The 20,071-nt window shown below is 29.4% G+C and overlaps 2 protein-coding genes across 3 annotated transcripts; one reads left to right on the forward strand and one right to left on the reverse strand.

The window, feature by feature from the left end:
- The first annotated feature begins 10,643 nt into the window (after positions 1–10,643).
- On the forward strand, positions 10,644–13,167 carry LOC124943060 (serine/threonine-protein kinase KIPK1-like). The gene is made up of 2 exons (XM_047483625.1): positions 10,644–10,906; positions 12,280–13,167. The coding sequence occupies exons 1-2, from the start codon at positions 10,644–10,646 to the stop codon at positions 13,073–13,075; spliced, it is 1,059 nt and encodes a 352-aa protein (XP_047339581.1). The 3' UTR covers positions 13,076–13,167.
- Positions 13,168–15,406: 2,239 nt separating this feature from the next.
- Positions 15,407–19,727, reverse strand: LOC124941274 (double-stranded RNA-binding protein 1-like). 2 transcript variants are annotated; one of them, XM_047481576.1, is made up of 7 exons: positions 19,419–19,727; positions 17,881–17,997; positions 17,333–17,568; positions 17,023–17,242; positions 16,343–16,405; positions 15,882–16,164; positions 15,407–15,783 (listed from the first exon to the last, which is right to left on the reverse strand). In XM_047481576.1, exons 1-7 carry the CDS (start codon positions 19,669–19,671, stop codon positions 15,678–15,680), a joined length of 1,278 nt encoding a protein of 425 aa, XP_047337532.1. In that variant the 5' UTR covers positions 19,672–19,727; the 3' UTR covers positions 15,407–15,677. The 2 variants fall into 2 exon arrangements, with proteins under 2 accessions (XP_047337532.1, XP_047337531.1); XM_047481575.1 differs by having other exon boundaries at positions 15,882–16,248.
- Positions 19,728–20,071: the final 344 nt, after the last annotated feature.

Raw genomic sequence — 20,071 nt, forward strand, 5'->3', positions numbered from 1 at the left:
ATTTTTTACGCCCTCAATTTATATTTTTAAATAATCTCGAACCAATAGTTTATTTTAGATAATATTTTTATACGTGCAATTTAAAAATAATTAATTAATTTAGAAACGAGGTCGTATCAAACGAGGTCTGAGAAAAATTAATTTACTAACATATACATTAGGTTTAGGTGAAGGCTAAATCAATTAAAACATGGAAGACCCAATCCGCCGCTAATCACTTTTTCATTTGGAGAATTCCAATAGCAAGCTAGTGATTGACGATTTTCAGAAGAAAAAAAAACCTAAAAAAATGTCAGGTGACCACGAATCTACTAGGAATATAACTATAAGAACCTCAAGCCACATAACCAAAGGTGAAATTCCAATTTTAAAATTATTTCTAAGCTCTCGGAAAATTTAGAAGAATTGACTAGAGTTATTTTAAAAGGTAACGTTGCTTCCATTAGCTCCTAAGCATTATAAGAGTGTGAGTGGATGGCTGGTATATTGTCATTCTTTGGGTAACTCCATTTATGAATGAAAATTCTATTTTATAATATTGAGAAAATGTGACTTTAATTTTTATGTAATGCGTTGATATTTGGATTGAGAAATGAGCTTTTAGTCTAAACAAATCTGATTATTTCAGCACGTATCACAAATGCTCATTTCGGTTTGAAACTTTCAAAATGAGAAATCGGGAGTTTCATGATTATATTCGAAGATGTTGATATATAATTGTTTATTGTGATGTCTATAATATGTTAGGATAATTTGGGATAAGCTGCGATGATACACGTGTGATTTCTAAAAAATATTCTAAAATTTCGGTAAAAAAATGTTTTTTCAGGTTTTATTCGTCACCTACACTACGATTTAGAATATATCTAGTTGATTTGCATGTGATTCACTAAGTGTGTAGAGCCTTTGATGAAAAGTATAGAGCTTGGTTCAGCAATTTGAAATCTGGGTGGTTTAGTTATTGAGTTTATTATAAAAAATAAAATAAAATTGAGACAATCCTTGTGATAACAATTCCTATGTGTCAGATCAGAAGTCCAACCCATATTCTGCATTGTTAATCTAACCCATGGGATTAGAACCCATCTGTTTTTAGTAAATTATTTGTTTTAACCATTTTAAGACAATGAATACATTTAAAAAAAATAATAATAATAATAAATGATTAAATAAATATCTTTCAACAAAAATAAAAAATATTTCCTTTTTTGGATTATATTTTATTTTTCTAACTTTCATTTTTACTTTATTTTTCAAGTATTATTGAGATCTCACCTACATTTATTTATCTCAATTTGACCTATTTTCTCGTATCATGCTGACAACCTAGACTATTATTACAAGTCTTTAGTTGTATGATTATGTTTGAATTTATCCTGATATGCATGTGCTAAAGTGGATTAAATAAACGAAGTGTAAAATAAATATTTTATATAAAATGACCAAGAGCTTATAATAGAGACCATCATTTTATGCGTATAAGAGAAATAGTGATGTTGTCATTTCTCACGTGTAACCAATCCCCGAATCTTGATCGAAATCTCTTTTATTCGCGTTCGAAAATGCACAATATTTTCTTTTCCCGATTTTTTAAGATAAAATTGGGTGGCGGCTCTAAAAAGTCAAAGATAGTCTAATTGATACCATTTTAAATTTTATTTCGGTTCGTCATATGATTTCATACGAGACAATTTTTAAGAAAGTCATACTCTCGTTTTGTTTTACGAGGTTCAAGAGGAAGGTAAACCACGTGATTTAATGAAATTAACATTAAATTAGACTCTAGTTTAGCCTATCATTTTGGTTCTTCATTCCAATCGGGATTTGAGAGAAAAGGTAAGTTATGAGGCGAAAAATATTTTATTTAAGAAAAAAGCTTAACAATCTTTTGTTATATGGAGCTAAAATTTTGTTATATTGCAGTTAAAATATCAAAGAATATTATGTAAATCATTATGGTCACTTACTTGTTAAGGCCAAATTGAATAAAATGAGTAGCAAATTTGACAAAATACTAAAATTTCATATTTTTTGGAATTTCAAAAAATTGATTTTTCATTGTCTTTTCTTGATCACTTTCATCTATCTTACCTAATAATAGGATATTAGAAATGTCTGTGGAAATACTTTTTGATTCCCATTTTAATTTAGGTATAAAAATGATGTAGATGTATTTTCACATATTTTTGTTCACACCAACCAATCGTTGCTTCCACTAAATACTTTTCATTATAAAACAATGAGATGAAATGAAAACGCTGAGAGTAGCCAAAGGAGAAAACAGAGAACTAACAATGAGATGAAAACGGAATGATATTGCCTACTCAACTTTTACTCTTCAATATTTCCAAATTTGCTTTCTTGATTTGAATTGGAGCTTGATGTTTATTTGAAAACTTCTTATTTTATTTTGGGAAAAAACTTATTTTGTGTTAAAAGTGATTTATTTGGATTAAGAGAGTGCAATATATGGTTTTTTTTTTTGTCTGTGTTATGAACTACACAATAGATAATAGCTAAGAATATTAAACATCGGACACTAAATATATTGCATTTAAATATAAATAATTGTGCAGCTCAATGGAGGATTAGTGTTAAGTGAAAATGATTATTTCTAAGGTATTACCCTACATGTCTATAGATACTCCCTCCAGACTACCATTTGCTGATTATCACTTCCTGAAATTGACTCTTCTTCTCCTTCTTCTATTCTTCCTTTATGATATTTACATCGAACTTCATCGAATGAAAACACAACATAACTAGGGTTCGAATGAATCATCTCGCCTTTGTTTTAGGGATAAAAAAGGAATGAATATTGTGTACAAGCCTTTAACGGTTTATTTAGTTGCATTTAAGCTTCTCCCCTTCTAGTTCTTTCTTCAGTGTTTCAACCCTTTCCAACAGATCCGTGTTCTCCTGTTAGTTTGATAATACATACCATATTACGAAAACAACAAATAAGATCAAAACAAGTTGATTGAATATTGAAGAATCAATCACATTTTGAAGCAATTCCAGTCTCTTGTTCAAGTAATGTAAGCAGCTGGAGAATATCCTGTTGCTTTAATTTGCATCATTTTCCTCCATCATCCTCTGTGGAGTAACAACAGCTGAGCTCTTTTTCATCTGCGAAAACATGAATTTGTATACTCTATTCCATCAATACAACGTTCAATTTGAAAACACAGATTCTAAATTGACTTGATCGTGTATGAAATATTTGAGAACCAAATCTCATCTAAGGAGACTAATTCACTAATAAGTCTCATTGTGATCTTAAAAAAATATCTTCAATTCAAGTTTTGTTTCCAACCTTTTGGTCTTTTGGTCTTTGGTTGGTAGGAATCAAACTATAGGTAATGTATCATTTTTTTTCATTTACATTATTATTAAGAAATATTCTCTCATCATGTCTTGTTTTTTTTTCACAGCATGTTAATGAAATTATTTTATCTGTTTCCTTAAAAAAAATGCCTCCTTTAGAAATATAACATTATAAACAAATTTTTCATATGGTAGATCATAATAATTTAACCTTTAGGCAGTTATTATCTTTTATTTTTTCATATGAGATATCTCTCATTATTGATTTTTCATTTGGATCATTAAGGATTCAAAACTAAAAGAACATTTACATTTTGTAGCTAGTTTTTTGTGTGCCCTCTTATATTTGCATTAGCACCACTTTCCTCAATCATTCTCTTTAAAGTTGAACTCCTTTTCATCTGCATCACCCATTTTTGTAATTTAAAAAAAAAAATCTTTAAGGCAAAATAAACAACAAAACCCAAGTGTATTAGCAAAAAAAAATTTGAAAGAGTGAAAGGAGTACAAAAATACTTGTACATTAAGAATCTCATATTATTTTCCTATGAAATGGAATAACCCATAATTAAAGAAAAAACAATTAGAAGTTTATCACTATAGAGATGATCTAAACAAAGGTTAATTCCTTAATGCACATTGTACCCTTTTGACTTCTTTATCGTACCTTCGTCTCCATTCAGCAGATTCATTCATTGCTTCTTTGTTAACATGATCAAACTACAGCCTCCTGTACCAATATAAAATAACACCAGTTTCCTCCAGAGTAATAAAATATGACATATTTAAAAGAAAATGAAATCCGCCTCAAAAGTTCAACATCATGTGAATGTTGGTTAATTAGATATTTGCAACGGAATAATTTATAGATCTAATCTAAACATTTAATTATATGATCATGCATAATTGATAGAATCATGATATATAGTTTATAGAAATATACATTTGATGCGTGAACCGGATCAAATCTGGTAGTAATGAATAATCGAGAGCCCCACGTGTTGCTCCTCTACTTGGTCCACACGAGCCCGACTAGATCTCTTTACTTTCGATTGCTAGGACGAAAAAGACAAAGGGGAAGAAATCCAATTGCTAGATTAAAAAATGATTTCTTCCTCTTGGAGTTCTCACCGTAATATAGTAAAAATCGTTTTTAAAAGAGGAACAATTCTCTATTCACTTCCGTTTTCTTGCAAATAAGTGAATCCTTTTGTATTAAATAAAATTCCATAATTAACCATTAAATAAATAATGGTAGGAATCAAACTATAGGTAATGTATTATTTTATTTCACAAATAAATAATATTTCTTATTATTAATAATATCTAATATGTATTAATTATATATTATTTTATTTCACAATCTTAACTCCATAATTAACCATTAATTATATATTATTTTATTTCACAATCTTAACTCCATAATTAACCATTAATTATATATTATTTTATTTCACAAATAAATAATATTTCTTATTATTAATAATATCTAATATGTATTAATAATTAACCATCTTTCTCGTTTATCTAGTCGGTCAACTCTAAGTGTGTGACCTCATAGGACCCGATTATAATAGTTATATGTTTAACCCCATTAATCGTAGTTGGCTTCTAGCAAAACACTACGACTCCTAAAATAATCGGATTAAATTATATCTGTTAATTTGTCCTATCCAAGTTTAGTCATTGCACATTAAATTAAAGGACACAATTCCTTCAATCTCCCACTTGTCCTTAAACAAGTGTGCGATATAAGATACCTTTGTCTCTTAATGTCTTATTTGATGATATGTTAACATTCATACCTTTTATCAAATATGTTTCTTGAACTCTGAGTTTGAACTGTCAATTAAACGGATGATTCATATTAATCCATCCGAGCATGGCCATGCATTTTCAGTTCTCGCTCTTCAAGTGGCCGAGACACCATTCTTGTTCAATGTATCACAGTATACATGAAGTAGGAGGACTTCTCCATTCTTGTATGACTATGGCTCCCACTCAATTTTTAGCAATCCCAACTATTGCCTTTATAACTCCTTTTTACGGAAAGCGTTTAACAGTGTCAAAGAAATACCAATCATCAAGTGAGGCCACAACATACTCATGTCTGAGGAATCTACTAAACATGGTTTAACTTAAAACTCTACAATCTCTTTTGGAGAGTCTTAAGGTGGGTCAGTCTTACATGTATCATCCATACACATATATGTAATTGACTAGACATCTCCATGTCCTTATAGCCCATGAAACCTGACGCTATCAGTCAGCTTACAATATAGTAACTTATAAAATCATCTATGTCCATTTGATGATTTCAAACTATAGACTTTTAATAATTCAAAACTTCATTTCACTTAATGGGGTTTCATTCACCAGAACACTTAAGGTGATCCCATTTATTAATAATGAATTATTTGGACATATATATTATTCAATATCGATAAAAACAATATAAATAAGGATGAAATATCATATATCATAAAATCATCAAGTCAAACATAAAACTGGTGTCTAACACTCATAAATACATAATGTAATACAAAAGCAAACTCAAAGCCATTCTCCAATGTGCTTGAGACCCTTAGCCCTAGTGTGACTCTCATGCTTGGGCCTAGGCATAGGTTTAGTTAATGGATCTGCAATGTTTTCATCAGTATGCACCTTACACATCCTAATATCACCCATAGTGATGATGTGTCGAATAAGGTGATACTTTCTCATAACGTGTCTGGATTTGGAGCTCGAACTCGGTTCCTTTGCCTGAGCTATGGCACCATTGTTGTCACAATAGATGTCGATAGGCATTGAAATGCTAGGAACAACACTGAGTTCATCTAGGAACTTCCTCATCCAAACGGCCTCCTTTGCTGCTTCATTAGCAACAATGTACTCAGCCTCTGTTGTAGAATCTGCTATAGTACTTTGCTTGGAGCTCTTCCAGCTCACAGTTCCTCCGTTAAGGATAAAGACATAACCCGATTGAGACTCAAAGCCATCTCGGTCAGTCTGAAAGCGTGCATTAGTATAGCCTTGTACGATCAATTTTTCATCCCCCCCATATACTAAGAAATCATCCTTTGTTCTTCTTAAGTACTTCAGGATATTCTTATTTGCACTCTAGTGTGCTTCTCCAAGACTTAATTGGTATCTGCTACACATGCTCAAAGCATATGCAACATCTGGACGTGTACATACCATGGCATACATGATAGATCCTATAACAGAAGCATATGGGATCTTGTTCATCTTCTCAAGCTCAGCAGGTGTTTTAGGACATTGCGTCTTGCTGAGATATACACCTTGTTGAATGGGTAAAAATCCCTTCTTGGAATCTTGCATCTTGAATCTATTAAGAATCTTATCAATATAAGTTCCTTAACTTAATCCAAGAAGCCTCTTAGATCTATCTCTATAGATCTTATTTCCAAGTATGTACTCGGCCTTTCCTAAGTCTTTCATTGAGAAACATTTCTTCAGCCATTCTTTTACGGACTCTAACATCGGAATGTAATTCCCAATAAGTAGTATGTCATCCACATACAAGACTAAGAAGGCTGCCTTACTCCCACTAAACTTCTTGTAAACACAAGGATCCTCTTTGCATCTAATGAATTCAAACTCTTTGATCTTTTCATCAAATCGAAAGTTCCAACTCCTAGATGCTTGCTTAAGTCCATAAATGGACTTCTTAAGCTTGCATACCTTCCCATCATGATTTGGATCTTCAAAACCTTCAGGTTGTGTCATGTACACATCCTCTTCCAAAAAACCATTTAGAAAAGCGGTTTTGACATTCATTTGCCATATCTCATAGTCATAATATGCAGTAATTTTTAAGGACTAGACTGAATATCTAAATAAAAAACACTTCATTAGCGGCACAAATTTACCGACCATTATGGATTGTTGGTGATGTGCGACGGATTTTGCGACAGTATTTTTCACTCAAAATATGATTGTATTGATTAGTCTTCGCTAAATTATGAGGTTTTGTAGCATGTTTCACTTAGAAAAGAGTTGTGATATATGCCCAAATTTACTCACAAAACAATGTTGTAAGAATTTTGGACGGATTTAACAACGAATTTTAACATGAATAAAAGGTTATCGTTAGCAAAAGTCATCAGTAGTATTTTGAATCATCCCAAATTTCGTAGCATATTTCATAAAATTATTTTCACATGAAATCATTTCCTAGGAAATCAACCTTAATTTAGGTAGATATTTCAATCAAAGTTTAGTATAATAATTTTAGAAGTATAAAAATTTGAAGAACTTGTATGTTAAAATATTAAATACCGTCGAAAATTATGTCAGAAACATAGATATTACAATCCCAGTTGAAAGTTGAAGATAATAAATTTATAACTATAAAAAACATAAATATATGTATTACAAAATATTATCGTCAAAAAATTTATCAAAAGATTTGGATAATATATAGATCGTAGTGACCGATCGAAACATTTTATAAAATTATTTACTCTTACAATATTTCTTCAATTCTTCACATTTGATTCTGCGATATTTCTTCAGCATTCTCTGATTTTTCCTCCGATATAGTTCTTTTCTCCATTTTATTAGTTAAGTAAGATCTGACATGTATCATCTGTATTTTTATTGATTTCAGTATCAGCTTGCAGATTAGAAGAAGATGGAAGTCAGTAATTAACACAACAAATACTTTTACATATTAAAATGAAAATATAATTAACTTATTTTCATCATCGTTACAAAGTAATATCAAATTTATGCAGATTACAGCTCTATGTTATATTCAGGTTATTCAATATTAGGCTTTCAATATGCTTAAAATGTTGTGATTTGTACATAATCATATGCACACCTATCTTAATATTGAATCAATTCGCTAGGTTATGTTAATAATAATGATGTATTGATTAGTTTGTTTGTTTATTATATGATGTATATACATTGAAATAGTCTGTTATTTGACTTTAGGATGTTCAATTCCTTAAGTGTTTTATATGACTATGTTTCACTATCTATTGGTTCCTCATTAATTTGTTTGGTTGAATCTAATGTGCATACTCAACGATAACGTTTTATTTGAAAACAAATAATTCATGCATTGTATGATTAATAAAGAGACAACATATTGGAGATGGAAGATATCAAGATTTTTCACCAATATTTAGATCCTTTGTATTGCTTCTGACGTCATCCTTTTTTTAGCTTATTTTATTTATCATAGGAGTAATATTTTTCAAATGGGATGTTTATAAACAATACAATGAAATTCTCATTGTGGCGATGATTCAATAATTTGTCAAATAAAGATGTTGATTGCTTATTTATGACAATGATTTAAATGAGTTGTATATGTTTTGTGTTGTTTCAGGAAATTGAAATTTTATCGGAAATGGCTAAAAGATATTGGACAACAATGGTGTAGTTTACTTGGACAACATCCTGGTTCATTAGTAATATAATTTTTTAGACATTGTTTTGTAGTAGTAATATTTGGATATATGTAAGAGTGAATTTGATACTTCTTATGTGTCTTTTATATTTAATTTAAAGGTACTTTGTTTAGGTTAGGAATTTTTGAAAACATGTATTGTTTTGTTGTTTTGTATGAAATTTAATAAATATAAAATTATGTTTTAATTAATTTAGATTGAAAATAAATTTATTTCATATTATATTATTCATAAACATGATATAAATACAAAATTTAAAAGCTGAATAATTAATTAATAAAAAAATTGAAATAGTTTGTTTTCCAATGAATTGTAAAAAAAATAATGTTCCCACGTAATATATAATTTAAGTAAAATCCTATGAATATTTTAAATTATATGACAAAATATATATGGAAAATTTCGTCGTAAATACTATCACAACATTCGCAAATACTATGGGAAAATATCCCCACATAAGCTGTCGCAAAGTTTTTTACCGACGCATGTATAAGACGTCAACAGTTACCGACGCCTGTATTCGCATATATAAGACATCGCACAGTTACCGACGCCTATATTTGCAAAGTTTTCTTGCTGACAAAATGACAGTCGCATATTACTTATACGTGGGAATACCAGTCGCAAATGAGCGTCACAAATCTCCCATTTTCTTGTAGTATATAAAAACAAAGTTTAGGGGTTGTATTATAAAATATACTTAATTGTACTTTTTCCTCAATTTAATAAAACCACATGTCATGCTGTGTGTGGACCAAGAAATGGACAATAATCTTTATATATACTTTATATATAGAAAAATTAAATTACAATGTATAAAAGTTTGATAAATCAATCGTATGTCACACAAGTTATGTGCAATAATATACCTAGCTAAAAAGGGGATGATCATCTCTTTATATTTTTTTTCAAAATGAGTGATAAGGAAGGAAATGATATGTCAATGTATCACTAATTTAAAATGTAAATTATTTTTCCCACCCATTTACTTTATTTTATTTAATAGATAATTTTATTTATAAATAAAAAATTGAATCATTCAACTATTTTTTTAAAATTATTTAATATATATATATATATAATTAATATAATAAAATATAAAATATTTATATTTTATTAAATTAGGACACACTTCAATATTTTATATATTTTAAAGAATTATAATATAAAAACAATAATATTTTATATTTTTAATTAAATAAATAAAATAGAAGAAAATATATTAAAAATTAATTAATTAATTATATTTAATGATAATAAAATTTTATAATTAAATAAAATAAAATAAATAAATAAGAAAAATAAATATTTAAAAGTGATTGGGATAAATATGTAATTTTGGGGAGGGAGGGAGTTAGGGGTGGGACCAGAGGGTGAGAGTGGGAAAAACACCCATTTGAAAAATGATAAAGAGTGAAGATAGAGAAATTTTTTTATTTTTGTTTCTATCAATCAGCGCCACGTTATTCCCTCCTCCATTCTTTCTTCCCATCATTTCTCATTTTTTTTAATGGGTGATTTAAATGGAACCAATACCATAATCTTTAAAAACTAAATGACAACTTTTCAAAATATTTGAGAACCAAATCTTATCCAAGAAGAATATCTTTAATTCTAGTTTTGTTTCCAACATTCTACCTTTTTAGTCTTTAGTTGGTAAGATTCAAACTATAGGTAATGTATCAAATTTTTTTTTCATTTACTTTATTATTGTGAAATATTCTCTCTTGTTATCTTGTTTTTCACGAACATGTTAATGAAATTGTTTTATCTGTTTCCTTTAAAAATATAACATTATAAACAAAATTTTCATATGGGAGACCATAATAACTTAGCCTATATGCAGTTATTATCTTTCATTTTTTTCATATGAGATATCTCCCATTTATTGATCATTCATTCGCATCATTAGTCATGGATAATGATTATTTGGCTAGAAGAAAGAAAATGGTAAGGGCCATTAGTGAAAGAGAAATATTGAAGATGTTAGATCACCCGTTTCTTCCCACTCTGTATGCAGAGTTTGTTTCAGATAATCTATCCTGCTTAGTTATGGAGTACTGTCCCGGAGGTGATTTACATGTTCTAAGACAGAAGCAGCCTGGAAGATATTTTCCCGAAGCTTCTGCGAGGTAAATGATATCATTATTGAACATGAAACTTTTTCTTATAGACAAACATATACTTTTTTAAATCTAATGTCAATAATAAATCTAATCATTTTCAACAAATCATAGGATGTGTTTTGAATGATTCTAATTTCAAATCTCTATAAGAATTGGCATTGAACTAGAATTCAAATCTCATTCTAAGCAATATATACTTGGTTGTAATTACATAAGCATTTAAAATCTTGATTCAATTCCTTGGTGTAAGTCTTTAAAAAATCAACATAATTGGAATTGCCCCGAACAATTCCAAACAATGTTAGTTCACCTCACACCAAACACTCCCTTATGATGTATTTGTACAAGGAAAATTATAATTGACATTAAATTACAATTCAATTCCTTTATCTGGGAAAATCCTTGAATTCAAATCTCATTCTAAGCAATATATACTTGTTTTAACTACATAAGCATTTAAAATCTTAATTCAATTCCTTGGTTTAAGTCTTTAAAAAATAACATAATTGGAATTGCCCCCAACAATTCCAACCAAACCAATGTTAGTTCACCTCAAACCAAACACTGGCTTTGTTTGCACAAGAAAAATTAGAATTGACATCGAATTACAATTAGAATTGACATTAAATTACAATTCAATTCCTATGTTTGGAAAATCTTAGAATTCAAATCTTATTCTAAGCAATGTATACTTGTTTTAACTACATAAGCATTTAAAATATTGATTCAATTCCTTGGTTTAAGTCTTTACAAAATAACATAATTGGAATTGCCCCCAACAATTCCAACCAATGTTAGTTCACCTCAAACCAAACACTTCCTTTGGTTGTGTTTGGACAAGGAAATTAGAATTGACATTGAATTACAATTCAATTCCTATATTTGGAAATTTGGTAGAATTTAAGTGGAATTTAAAATAAAATATATATAATTGTTTTAATCCATAATACTTCAAATTCTATATCCAATCCCTTATTTTAAGTTCTTAAATAGAACATAATTTGAATTGTTCCACCAATTCTAATTCCAATGTCAATTCATCTCTAACCAAACACACTTAAGATTTTTCATTGAATGGTTCTATAAACAATAAACTTATGAATGTTTTTTTTTGTTTTTTTTATCTCTTGGTTTGTATCAACTTTATCGTATTTTTCACAATGTCGCCATATTCAGTCGATGGTGTGACTAGTTAAAATTTCTATAAAGAGATATTAAAGGATAACTTTTTATTCATTTCACTGATGCATTGATTTACTAATAGTAATCCATTTGTAAGAAGATGAAAATTTTAACTATATTCTTCTTCACCAATTTTGGTTCCTTTTAAAAATGTATTATTATTCATTGTTTTAATAAAACATTTTGTACTTTTCCAGGTTTTACGTTGCTGAGGTTCTCCTTGCTTTGGAATACCTCCATGTGCTCGGCGTCATCTACCGAGATTTAAAACCAGAAAATATATTAGTAAGTGAAGATGGTCACATAATGCTGACAGATTTCGATCTTTCGTTTAGATGTGAAGTGAACCCGACCCTCTTAGAGTTTCCTTCTTCATATAAACAACCCCCGAGAATCTCCAACGCATGCACCGGTTCCAACTGCATCGACCCATTCTGCGTAAGACCATCATGCGAAGTGTCATGCTTTGGTCCCTGGCTATTACCAAAATCCAACAAAGTAAAAAACTCAAAACCCGAGTTGCCACAGTTAGTGGCTGAGCCAACCGATGCTCGTTCTAACTCATTTGTAGGTACCCATGAATACTTAGCTCCTGAAATCATCAAAGGAGATGGCCATGGAAGTGCAGTTGATTGGTGGACTTTTGGGATATTGATTTACGAGCTTTTATATGGGAAGACACCATTTAAAGGGCTGGGAAACGAAGAAACATTAGCTAATGTTGTTTTCGAGAGCCTCGAGTTTCCTGAAACTCCAATGGTGAGTTTTCATGCTAGGGAACTCATACGTGGGCTGTTAGTAAAGGAACCTGAGAATAGGCTTGGATTTGAGAGAGGAGCTGCAGAGTTGAAGAAACATCCTTTCTTTGATGGATTGAATTGGGCTTTAATAAGATGCGCAATCCCACCTCAATTGCCCGAGTTCTATAATGTAGGAGTTGTGAATGTGACTACTACTTCTCAGGAAGGAAACTCGGAATTCGAGTTGTTTTAGGTGGAAAATGAATGCGATTTTGGAGGAGGATGAAAAGAGGTATCGAAAAAGGTATTCATTTTACCTTGTCATTGTAAGTTTCACATTTTCTATGAAGAAAGATTTGAGAAAATTCATTGATCAAGTTTAAAATCTAATTGGCTTGTGTCACAACTCACAATAGGAGCCACCTCAAAATGCTTAAATTTTCGAGGTTAGGACGGTGAGATGTTATACTAGTCTCCTTCCGCCGGTAAAAATGTTTGGTCTCGAGAGAAAGAAAAGTCACTATTACATTAATGTTTGTGTTCAAATTTTGTATATAAATCTATTGGTATGTTACATTTTGGGTTTTGAGAATATGGTTTAGGAGGAGAAATAAATTGAGAGAAAAACATAGAAACTAGACAATATTTTAATCTTTTATTACTATTGCTTTAATTTGGTTAGCATATAAATTGATAATAATACACTAGTACTCTTTTATGTTTGGGAAATATTGATGTTTCTTTTATATATTTATTTTCCTATATTTCTACTTTTTGTAACTTTTTTTTTCATCATTTTAATATATGTTTGACTGAAGTGGGTTAAGTTTTGAAAAAATAAAAAATATTTATTTATTAGTACTTTTAAAAATATAATTTATTATTAAGTTTAATTTAATATTAAATTAAGTAACAAGTCTTTCAAATTTTAATTTCTTAATTTGTCTATTATAGATTGAACCTGGGATGGATATCTATAGGAGTCCACTCAGAATTTATAGAATTTATTTTTATTTACGACATAAATGTGTCATTACCTCTTAATTTTTTTAGTTTAATACACTATCTTTTTTTTGTTTATTTTAAAAAAAAAGACAACTAACATTTATTTATTTTCGTTTTATACATAATTTTATTGTTATGATTTTAAGTCCAACCTAACTCGGATTGCAATACGTCCCTAAATTTCCCAAAGAAAAAAATATCTACCCGATTTAACTATTACTCTACATATATATTTATTATATATTTTCACTTTATTTGTCAAAATATAAATTCATTTGAATAATATTTGTTTATTATCTAGAAACAAAAGAGTAATAATAATTAAATATCTATAATATATAGTTTTATTAATACACCATTCTAATATTGAAATGAATTATAATTAAAATGTTATAATTAAATATAAATATATAATAATAATAATAAATGTAAAAATGTATTTGAAAAATAAGATTTAAGAGATATACATGAAATATTGTTGGTTAGCTACAAGTTAATACCACATATGATTATATATTATTAGGGGTGGGTATTATCTCACATTTATACGAGAGTAATTATATAAGTGGATTTTTTTAAAAAAGAGATTTACGTATCATGAGTGGATTAAAAAAAAAAAAAAAAAGAAAGATAGAGTTTTTAAATTTTTATTTACTCATAAACACATAAAACTTTATTTACTTTCTATTTATCTCTATGTTTTTCTATTTAAAAAAAAAAAATCCTTCTCTACAATGTTTTTTTTTTTTTTTTTTTTTATATTTCTCATTTTACTTATTTAAAAATGAAGTATAAATATATATATATATATTTCAAATTTTGTAGTTAACTGTCTTTAGATTATTTGTATTTTTAATTCTCTTATTTATTTAAAGAATTTAAGTTGTTTTCACTTAATCATTTTTATTGTAAAAGAGTTTAAATTTTAAATTGTATTATGATTATCATTTTTTAAAACTAATTTATCACATCAAAAAATAAAAATATTTACAAACGTTTTAGACATATATTTTTTTTTAATTTAATAATTTTTTGAGATCTACTAATTTCAAATGGTCTAAGGTGGCTTGAATTGTGGGATGTTAAAGATTTGAGAAAATAAAAAAAAATATAGATGATTAAAAAAATATGTGAGGTTAAAAGAAAAGATTTGAAATAATTAAAAAAAGAAGATAAATATGATATTTTTCATTAAAAAAAACTAAAAAAAAAACATAAGTTTTTTAATTAAGCTAGACATGCATTTTAAATAAAGGAACCAGAATTAAAAAGACATTTATTTACATCTTTAATATTTTAAGGCGCTTTCAAAGAAGCTTAAGTAACTTCTTCCTATGAAATTTTTTGCAAAGACTCTAATTCTGTTCAGGATTGCCGTCACAATATCCCTCAATACCTCGTATAGAGATATCTCTATAAGAAGCTCTCACATCTTTCTCTGTTATAAAACGACCTAACTTTGTATACAATGTGTGAGAAAAAACAAAAAAGTTCATGAAAGATAATTAATTTTATTTATTTTTACAAATATATTAAATAAACTAAAAATAATCCTACTTCATAGTAAAAACAATTCAAGTACTTACCCCCCAAATAACAAAATGAGTTCATTTATCATTATACTCTACACTATAGTAAATTAAAACATTGATGGAGTATCTTATGATTATAGTAACAACAATAACATACCCTAACCAAATGAGGCCTAGAAACATACTAAGAGTTTGCAAGTCATTAGCTTAAGAACATTATCATTTACTACAAACAAACAACACCTTAATTAAGTTTGCATCCATCAACATACTATATATTAACACTTTTCTTCATCTTTAAAGTCACCATTAGCAATGTCACTTTCCCTCCAAATTTGGGACCTTTGGCCTTGGACTTTGACTTGAATACACCAAAATCTTATGAAGAGGCCTCTCAATGGTCATTTCTTTTCTAGCTTGCAGCCTGATATGTAGAGTCGACATAAGAATTTTATAGCAAAACAAGGTAAATATCGACCCGGATGAGGGAAAAAAAAGTAAAAGTGTGTGAAGGATACATACACATTTTCACATTGTGTTGGGCTCCTTGGCCTTTTACCATTGTCGGCAGCAGTTTTGGTATTTGGCTCGCTCAGAACCGGTTCTTTGTTCTCTAGTTGTGTTTCACACATTATAGCTTTACCATTGTCGGCAGCAGTTTTGGTATTTGGCTCGCTCAGAACCGGTTCTTTGTTCTCTAGTTGTGTTTCACACATTATAGCTTTACCATTGTCGGCAGCAGTTTGGGTATTTGGCTCGCTCAGAATTGGTTCTTTGTTCTCTAGTTGTGTTTCACACTTTATAGCTTTACCATTATCGGCAGCAGTTTGGGTATTTGGCTCCCTAGGAACCGGTTCTTTGCTCTCTAGTTGTGTTTCACACTTTATAGCTTTACAAAATGAAAAAAAGGCAAGAACATCATTCATCTCATAATAATGCACACTTTATGATGACAAAAAACGATAAGATGTGTGAATAAATACCCATTTGAAGATTCTCCTCGGTGAGAGCTATAGGCTGATGTTGTTCATTTAAGTGCAATGCTCCTGTTGAAATTTAAATATAAATAACAAGTACAAATAGTTGGAAATTTTTCTTTCAAAACATTTATCTTCAGATAAGGAATAGCATCAAAACAGGGTCAATTTCAAAAAGAAAAAATAAATGGAAACTGACTTTTATGCAAGCAAATTGTTGGACTAATTCAACATGTTTATACTTTATACATGTATATGTTAATTAATTGTATACAAACCATTTGAAAACACTTTTTTGGAGCTGGGTCTGGCTTGATGATTGAATTCAGGTAATTTGTTCAACACTTAGTATAACAATATATATTTGAAGTCGCATTTGCGAAAACGCTATTAAAACAAACTTTAATATTTAAAAACAAAATTGTACAATGGCACATGGGGTTAGGTCACAAAACTATATAAATATTCTAGTATATCTCGTTATGCAATTAGAGACAAAATCTAAAGGGATTATAGGTATTGGCTTGGAAGACCTAAACCTCTACATCTTTACAAAACTGTGGTCTGATTATGAATTTAGGTAAGCTTATGCAACTTTGGTTGTATTTTACATAAGCAACATGCTTGAAAATCCAGACTTGTTAAAAAAATAAACTCTTTTGCAACTATTTGAAAAATAATCTTACCATTTTTAAGTGAATCATATGCTGACTTTGCTGCGTTGACTTCAGCCTGTTTTTTGCTTTTCGCAGCTACCCCTTGATACATTTTTCCATCTACTAACACCGTTGCAAGGAAAGTAGGCGCGTGACCTGGACCACAACTTGTAGTCGTATAACTTGGACTCAAGAAGCCTCTTTTGTGAGCCAATTCTTGCAAGGCATTTTTATGAAGAACAAAATCATCCTGTAAATTCCACATCAAATAACTTAAAAGTAAGACAAGAACGTTACAAACTGTGTGATAGGAAATATCAAATCAATCTGAAAGAATAACCTTCTGATCTTCATTTAATGAAATTTGGTCGAAAGCAATCTTTGCTGCATCATTTTGAGCTTCTTTTAGAGTGACGAAAAAATTTGTACTCTCGTAACACTGTCCACCAACAGTAACCTTACACTTGAAACGACTAGCATGTTGAGGACCTTGACGCTCAAATGAATATCCAGGCAAATCTATATTTTTCTTTTGAGCATATATTTGTAATCGATGTTTGTACCAATGGTGTCCATCTGTAATCAAAATGTTCAAATAAATCATATTACAGTTAGAAGAATGAGATGCAGTCTAGCAATTAGTTGGATTTTAAATCAAATAGGTAGAAGATTGAAAACAGTTTACTATTGGATTAAGAAATACAAGCTTTTACATTCTACACAATACTCTTAATCAATAAAGAGTGAATAAAATAGATAATGGTTTCTAGATAGTTTTTGCAGTTCTAATAAATCATCACATATCCCAAGCCCGTGTATCAACTAGTGAATACATATATGTAAACAAACTGCAAATTGCTATAAGGAAATACATGAATTCATCACAACCTTGAGACTTCTTGTTGCGTTTTACTCCTGAAGGGATAAGAAGACTTTGAGTCACATTTCCCGTGTGTTCTTGTATAGTCAATTCAGCTTCCAATCCATTTTGTGAAGCAGGGAGAGCTGCAAAATTAATAATAAGGATAATGCCAAAATATGACCAGAAAAAATCTCCAATCTTAGCATTTTTCATTTAGCTTGTTAATGTTCACTCCAATGAAGACCACAAAGACAAACTAGGACTAAAACATATTATAAAGTATTATTATGTTAATTTTAAAAAACCTTTAACACAAATTTTGCAATCAAATAGAGTTATCGTGAAAAATAGAGTTACACAAAATGGAATTTTGTTGCATAAATCGTGATATACGAATCAAATATACACAGTGCAAGAAATGAGCTAAGCCAAATGTATTACAAAAGATACATAAAAGTAAAATTGTGCAAAAAAAAGTTAATTATTATAAACAAATATCCCAATCTCAAATATCATTAAACTTTTACCTTCTACAGAATGCTCTTAACCAATAAATCTTGAATAAAATAGAAAATGGTTTATGGATAGTTTTTGCAATTTTATTAAATCATCGTATATCTCAAACCCGAGTATCAAACTACAGAAGACCACGCAATATGTAAACAAGCTGCAAATTGCTACAAGGAAAGACGTGAATTCATTAAAATATTCTAACCTAGAGACTTTTTGTTGTATTTTACTCCTGAAGGGGTTAAGAGGAATTTGCATCACATTTCCCGTGTATGCTTGTATATTCATTCAATTCAGCTTCCAATCTATATTGTGAAGCAGTGAGAAATGCAAAAACAATACAAAGGAAATCATAAAGATGTCAAAATATAACCATAAAAAATCTCCAACCTTATCTATTATGTAAATTTTGAGACGAGTTATCATAAGAATCAGTTAATAATTTATTACAAACTCAGTTCTTCTAGGCTTAACATATGAATTTATTTCATATTATCAATAGAACAACCATATACAAGAGTAACAAAACTAATCAAGAATACCAATTGTACCCTTAATTTAAGCGTGTGTATTTGATTCATCTCCTAACTAATGCATAACAGGATACTTTGCATCTTCAAGAAAATTTCGACTCAATTTTATCCACCATTAAGTCACATTACATCTCCATTAATTAACCATGGAACAAGAACTAACTCCCCAAACAAGTGATGACAGGTTTATTCGAGAAAAAAAAAGGATAGAGAAACTAACCATCTCATTCAAAATGCCAAGAAAATGATTAGCAAAATCTGGTATAAGGACTCAATAGTAATATTACTAGATTAGGGTTAGCCTGTTTTGCTGTTTCTAATTGAACCTTGGAAAAGAGGTATTTCTTCTACCTTCTTTGCTATCTTCTCTAACTTAATTCTTCAATTCTCCTTCTTCCAAGTAGAGTTCAAGTATACTACACAAAATTCATAATAAAAAACTAAACCCAGAATCAAATTCCTAAGATATCAATGGAAGACATGAATGGACATTTACTTGAATCAACAGAATAAGTGTATACCAGAAGACAAAGAATTATCATTCGCTTCAGAGTTAGAACCGGAACCAGATAAATGATTCAAAGCAACCTCAGCAGCGCTATCCTGAGCTGCTTTAATAGTTCGGCAAGGATTGGAAGATTGAAAGCTAACGCCGTTAACGGTGATAGTGGTGGTGAAACACGAGTTGTGATCTGGACCATCCTTTGAATTCGAATACTCTGGAAGTTTCCATAGTTTCTGTTGACAGAATTGATGAAGCTTAGATTTGTGCATTTTGGATCTTCTTCTTCTTCTTATAGAACCAGCGAAAGTGATGATGAATGGCGAAAAAGAAACCCTTCACTGGTTGGTTGTAACATGATTCGTGGCTGTGTGAAAAAAATAAATAAATTAAATTTACAATTAAGTAAAGAGAAATTAAAAGTTATAGATTTCAACTTTTATAATGGTTTTTTATTTTAAAAATGTTTTTTTAAGGTTTATAAATGAATTATTTATATTGTTTATGTGAGGGGTGATAGAACTTCGCTTCTTAATCATTATTATTAATTATTATTTGAGTTACATTTAATGAATACAAATTTATTAACTTAGTTCCTGAAATGTGGTAATCATTCAAAAATTAATAAATTCATTACTTTTATAATCATTTTTAAATAGAAAGCGCGACTTG

This window comes from Impatiens glandulifera, chromosome 6, assembly GCF_907164915.1.
Source record: "Impatiens glandulifera chromosome 6, dImpGla2.1, whole genome shotgun sequence".
Lineage (NCBI taxonomy): Eukaryota > Viridiplantae > Streptophyta > Magnoliopsida > Ericales > Balsaminaceae > Impatiens > Impatiens glandulifera.